Source organism: Nematolebias whitei, chromosome 16 (assembly GCF_014905685.2).
Source record: "Nematolebias whitei isolate Nwh7 chromosome 16, NemWhi1, whole genome shotgun sequence".
NCBI lineage: Eukaryota > Metazoa > Chordata > Actinopteri > Cyprinodontiformes > Rivulidae > Nematolebias > Nematolebias whitei.
In genome coordinates this window covers 40,011,756-40,018,199 of record NC_056513.1, presented here as the reverse complement: position 1 = coordinate 40,018,199, position 6,444 = coordinate 40,011,756, and the positions used below count along the sequence as shown (strand labels likewise).

At 41.6% G+C, this 6,444-nt stretch overlaps 1 protein-coding gene across 1 annotated transcript in view; it reads left to right on the top strand.

Moving 5' to 3' along the window:
- LOC119422513 (slit homolog 1 protein) overlaps positions 1 to 6,444 on the top strand; it is a 285,059-nt gene that overhangs the window by 137,231 nt on the left and 141,384 nt on the right. Inside the window, exons 15-18 of the mRNA XM_037689889.1 lie at positions 2,707 to 2,730; positions 2,861 to 3,005; positions 5,233 to 5,307; positions 5,435 to 5,578. Coding sequence (XP_037545817.1) covers positions 2,707 to 2,730; positions 2,861 to 3,005; positions 5,233 to 5,307; positions 5,435 to 5,578 — 388 coding nt within the window. The remainder of the gene's footprint in view (positions 1 to 2,706; positions 2,731 to 2,860; positions 3,006 to 5,232; positions 5,308 to 5,434; positions 5,579 to 6,444) is intronic.

Genomic DNA, 6,444 nt, shown 5'->3' with positions numbered 1-6,444 from the left:
AGTTAATGGTGACCAGTTAACCAGTGAATACTGGGTGCAGTGGTGGGTACGGTAGTTACAGCCAGTTATGAATCTTAGTGCACCATGATAGACAGCATCCAACATCTGCAGCATCCAACATCTGCAGGGTTCTTGTAGGAGCGTTCATGTAAATAATGTCACCATAGTCAGTGGAAGAAAGCCAAGTCTTCGTGTGACTTAGTTCACTGTGGCGACCCCTAAAGAAGTGGAAGGAAGGAAAGTCACAGTTACAAGGGGTTTCCTAGCATTCAGAGTTAAACAGGATCCATCCATCCATCATCTTTACCCGCTTATTCCATTTTGGGTCACGGGGGTCGCCAGTGCCCATGTCCAGCAATCACTGTGTGAGGGGGGTGAGACACCGTGGACAGGTCTCCAGTCCATCACAGGGACACATAGAGACAAACGAGACAAACAACCATTCACTCTCTCACTCACACCTAGAGACAATTTAGAGTTACCAATCAGTCTAACATGCATGTTTTTGGTCTGTGGGAGGAAACTGGAGTACCCGGAGAAAACCCACGCATGCATGGAGAGAACATGCAAACTCCACCCAGAAAGGCCCCCGGACCAGGATTTGAACCAGGGACCTGCTCGCTGAGAGGCAGCAGCTCTACCAGCGGCACCACCGTGCTGCATGGCACTAACAACAACAACAAAAAAGAAAATGAAAGCAACAAACAAAACAGCAGGATGTGTAAGTTAAGGTTGCAGAGATTTTCATTGCAAGTGTCTGAAGTGAACAAAATAAAATATGAGTCCATTAGAGACATCTCAGGACAAGTAATTTAAAACCAAAGTTGAAAGGCATTTGGACATGTGTAGAGGAGAGACAGTTGATATATTGGACAGAAACATGTTAAATATGGAGCTGAGGAGGAAGAGGAAAAGAAGAAGACACAGAGGAGGGTCATAGATGTAGGGAAGGAGGGTCTGCAGAGGGTTGGTGTGACAACAAAGGATGCTGGGATAGATGGAGGCAGATGATTTGCTGTGAAGACACTTGAAGGGAATTGATAGAAGAGGGACAACAATTGTTTTCTACATAGTATTGAAATTCCAAAAGCTCATTGTAAGAAAAGAAAATAAAAAAACAGAGACAAAAGCTTTGTATTTACAATAAACTTATATGACTTCACTTGAGAGTGAAGGTTTGAGAGTCTAAATTATTGTGCCACTGGGTGTGTGTGTGTGTGTGTGTGTGTGTGTGTGTGTGTGTGTGTGTGACAAGTCAGAAAGCAAGCAAGTTAATTGCACTAATATTGGCTGGATACAAGAAACACAAAGCTCCTGTGCCATTTTGAAGTCCCACACTGAGCCCGCTGTGTGTGAATCCTCAGAGAGGAGCTGGTGAAACGTGGCAGAGTCTCAGATCTCCACACAAACGGCTCCACGCTGTTCAAGACTTCTGCCAGGCCTGGAAGCTTCGCACCCGCCAACACATCGCATCCAGGAAACAGAACACACACAGATCGTTTCATACCTTCCTCCTGCTGTATGGGCTCTGGAGCTGGTTTGGGGTGTTTACCTGCTTCCATTGGGATCAATCCTTAGAAAGCATGGGATCTTTTTTCACTTTTATGCTGATGATAGTCAGATCTATACGTCACTAAAAAAGAAAGCTGCCCCCTCAATTAGGCCACTTCTGTTGTCTTGAAGACATCAAAGCCTGGATGTCTTTAAACTTCTTAAATTTCAATGAAAAGAAAACAGAAGTGATGGTGTTTGGTCCTAGTAGCTCTTGTGAACCTTGCCCTGTGGATCTGGGCCCTCTGGCACCACATGTAAAGAAAACTATTTCTAACTTGGGTTTTAAAATGGACAGTGATTTTAAATTAGAGTCCCAGATTGGAGCGGTGGTCAAGACCAGTTTTTATCACCTCTGACAGCTGGCTAAGGTAAAGACCATCCTTACAAAACAGCAGCTGGAAACAGTAATCCATGCCTTCGTCACCTCTCGGCTGGATTACTGTAACGCTCTTTACCTTGGAGTCAGCCAGTCCTCCCTCAGACGCCTCCAGTTGGTCCAGAACGCTGCTGCTCGGCTTCTAACTGGAGTTCATGAGAGGGAGCACATCACCCCCACTCTGGCTTCACTCCACTGGCTGCCTGTTCATTTTAGAGTTCATTTTAAGATTCTTTTATTTGTTTTTAAAAGTTTAAATGGTCTTGCTCCATCCTACCTCTCTGAGCTGCTTCACCCATACTCTCCTGCTCGGTGCCTCAGATCAGCTGATCAGCTGCTCCTGGAGGTGCCGAGGTCTAAGCGGAGGCTCAGAGGGGACAGAGCTTTTTCTGTTGCTGCTCCAAGACTGTGGAACGATCTCCCTCTTCCCATCAGACGAGCTCCTTCACTGTCCAGTTTTAAAACTCTTTTAAAAACACATTTTTACTCCCTGGCTTTTAGCACACACTGAATTTATTCTGCACCGTTTTTATTATTTTTATTGATCTTAATGTTTTAACAACTGTTTTTATGTGTTTAAATGTTCTGATTTTATATGTACAGCACTTTGTGGCAGCTGTGGTTGTTGTAAAGGGCTTTATAAATAAAGTTTTATTATTATTGTTATTAAATGAGAGCGTTGTGTGTGCGTGCGTGTGTAGCTGTGTTACTATTCACTTTTGGGAAATATAATTTGTTTTACTGACAATTGTGCTTCTGCTTGCTTTTCCTGTCAGCCAAGGAGCAGTATCACATCCCAGGTGTGTCTTTATTTCTAAGACTGCTCTAGTTTTTCATGCACATTCACAACTACAGTACAGAAAGGAATTCTACAGTTTCAATAATTATCATTTGCCTTTGTTCCCGTCCTCTGGGCCTGCTTGTGTGCAGGCTCTGAAGACAGACGTCTAAGCTACGAGTGCAACAGTAAACCGGTGTGTCCTGCAAAATGCCGCTGCGAGGCCAATGTGGTTGACTGCTCCAACCTGCGTCTCACCAAGTTCCCTGAACACCTGCCTCCATCCACTGAAGAGCTGTGAGACACACCCCCACACACCAATCCAGTGCTGCATGTTGAAACGTTGCTTTATACCCAGGCTACTTTGCAAACCTCGTTACTCGTTGGGCTTTTAAATAGAACAAATAATGACATTTTTAAAACTGTTAATACAAAAAAAGAGCTTGTTTGGCCAAATACATGACAAGTTTTAAAACAGATTGAGTTGTACGGCTCCAAACGGTTACACAATATGAAAGCTGTGATAAAATCACAGCACTCAGATATCATTAGGCAGCCTTCTCTGGTAGACATCATCTTCCATCCATCCATCCATCCATCCATCCATCCATCCATCCATACATCCATACATCCATCCATCCATACATCCATACATCCATACATCCATCCATTATCTTTTACCCGTTTATTCCATTTTGGGTCACGGGGGTCGCTGGTGCCCATGTCCAGCAATCACTGTGCGAGGGGCGGGGGACACCCTGGACAGGTCTCCAGTCCATCACAGGGACACATAGAGACAAACGAGACAAACAACCATTCACTCTCTCACTCACACCTAGGGACAATTTAGAGTTACCAATCAGTCTAACATGCATGTTTTTGGTCTGTGGGAGGAAACCAGAGCACCCGGAGAAAACCCATGCATGCACGGAGAGAACATGCAAACTCCACCCAGAAAGGCCCCTGGACCGGGTTTGAACCAGGGACCTGCTCGCTGAGAGGCAGCAGCTCGACCAGTTGCGCCACCGTGCTGCCCAGATATGATCTTATCAGACCAAAACAATAAACATTAGTCTTAAAGCTTCTAGACCGTTTCCTAATATGAGCCTCACATTTTAGACATGGATCCAAAACAACACCCAAATATTTGAACCATCTTGGTTTTGGATGTTCCTCTGATCAATAAGATTAGTAAAATTATTGACATTCATCTAATAATTTAACACAATGACACTGTTTTGGTGCAGTTTAGAATCAAGCAATGATCATTAAGCAGCACGTTGTAGAGTTTTGTTTTAGTTAAATTCACGGTATACAGTATGATGTGATATTAGATAGCACATCTGGATACACTTGGTGCTGAGCATTCTAACAACTGTCAGGCAAATCATTAATGCACAAGCAACAAAAGCAAATGTCCTACAATATAATGCCTTGGAATACCAGTTCTGATTAGTCAATGTCATTCTCTCTAACTTTGACACATTGTTCTCTATTTTTATATATTATATATATTTTCAAAACTAACGGATGGACCTTGTGACCATTCACACCTGTGGTAGTGACTTGGAATATCCTGAGTTTTATTTTTTATTTTTTCCCACACCAATTGGAATCAATTAAGGTTAAGGTTTTGCCAGTACAGAAAATCAATCAGAATATTGTTTTATTTTATTTTTCCCCCTTGTCCTGTCCGTCATTGTGACACTTACAATTATTGTGTGAGTGTCAAAGTGATGTCCAACAGATTTACTTTCACAAGCAGAGCATCATGGCTGGCCTTAATGCTCCACTTGATATATAAATTAAATTTCATTAGAATTTGCTTTGGGCTTGTTTCAGACGTAATGGGCACGGGGACGGAAAACAAAGAAGATAACAAAGTAGAAAAGTTTCTTTTCTGAAAAGTCACTTTTCTGCTTAGGATATTGCATTTTACATTGTAACAGCACAGACTTGCAGATTGCAGACTACTGCTACATTAAAGGAATTAAAATCAATGCAATCTACACCCCAGCAGCTCTACTTTGCAATAAAGAAAATGTGTTCAAGTTGTGCCTCAAGTTTTTTGTTAATTTTCTGCAAGGAAAACAAAACCAAGTAACGCCAAACCTTATTGTACTAAACATAGGTTGGTCCAGAGCAACAAAGTGATTCCCCAGTTTTGTAATCTTTTTTGTTTTATTGCTGTCCCTTGTCTCTTCTCTGCAGTTTCCTTTAAAGTGTGTAGCTTAGCTGTGTTAGCTTTAAGAGCTGACTTGTGAAACTGGTGTTTTCAGCAGAGAGTTTGGATTTTAAATGGCTCATTAAATTGTGGTATTCAATGTAACTCTGCCCTTACCGCCATAAGAAATACCCCAATTGCAATCATTGCTAGTAGCTACAGACCTGCATTCATTTTCAGTACTTGTACACTGCTGATAGATTCATGTTGCACAGATTAATAGTTTCTGCTGAACACAATTCATACTTCAGAATAACTTTGTACTTGAAATGCTTTTGTTTTTTGACCCTCATGTCTCAGGCGTCTCAACAACAATGACCTTTCCATGCTGGAGGCCACCGGAGCCTTCAAGGGCCTGTCGCAGCTTAAGAAAATGTAGGTCACTGAAAAACAAAGTGGTTTCAACTGTTAGTCAAATTAGAATGTTCACTTGAACGGTTCATTGACATTAAATTTAAAAGAAATTTGAAATTTAAATGGATGTTTTCCTTTTTATTTTCAGTAACCTGAGCAACAACAAGGTCCAAGAGATTGAGGATGGTGCGTTTGAGGGCGCCTCCTCTGTGGTGGAGCTTCACCTCACAGCCAACCACCTGGAGGCCGTGAGGGGGAGCATGTTTAGAGGCATGGAGGGCCTGCGTATGCTGTAAGTTGGACTGGATGCAAATATTTTACCAAGGATTAACAGCAAATTTCTCATTTTAAAGATGCAGACACAAATTTGTACACTTTTGTCAAAGAACAAAATCCCACAAAGGTCAATTTAATAACTTGAAACAAATAGACAAAGAATAAATCAGGCAATAATGAAAATCAATCATTGATTATGAATTTTGTTTCAACCAAATTTATCTAAATAAACAAACTATTTAAACTGGCCTTGACAAAAAGGATGATACTGTTAACGTTATATATATTTGTTGCACAATATTTGAAGTCAATCACTCTATTCCAGTGATGTCTGTTCATTCAACCTTTATTTCTTCATGTTAATCCCATTGAGCCTCAGGGACTCATTTACAAGAGACCTGATTTTAATAAACAGTGATGACAACAGTGGACAACAAAAGACAGTCATAAAGGATGCGTACATATTTTAAATAACAACTGAGAATAAAATGGTATTTAAAAGAAAAAGTATAAAACAGCTAGGTTGTAAGACGATGTAGAAAACTAAAAACAGGAACATCTGCATGAACTTAACAGACGTTTGAAGCCACTTAGAGAGGTCAAAGGTCGAGAGCTTCAGATGTTTTTACAAGATGTTCCAGGAAACAGGAGCAGAGTAGGAGAAGGTCCTTTTGTCTAGTTCCGTCCTCACTGAGGGAACACTGCAGGTAATGATGTCCTGAGAGCGCACGCTGTAGCTGCACTCACACAGAGACATGTAGGAGGAGATGTATGAAGGCAGCAGACCAGGAAGTGATTTAAAGATGAAGATGTACCAGTGGGAGAGTCTGTGTGAAGTTAATGGTGACCAGTTAACCAGTGAATACTGGGTGCAGTGGTGGG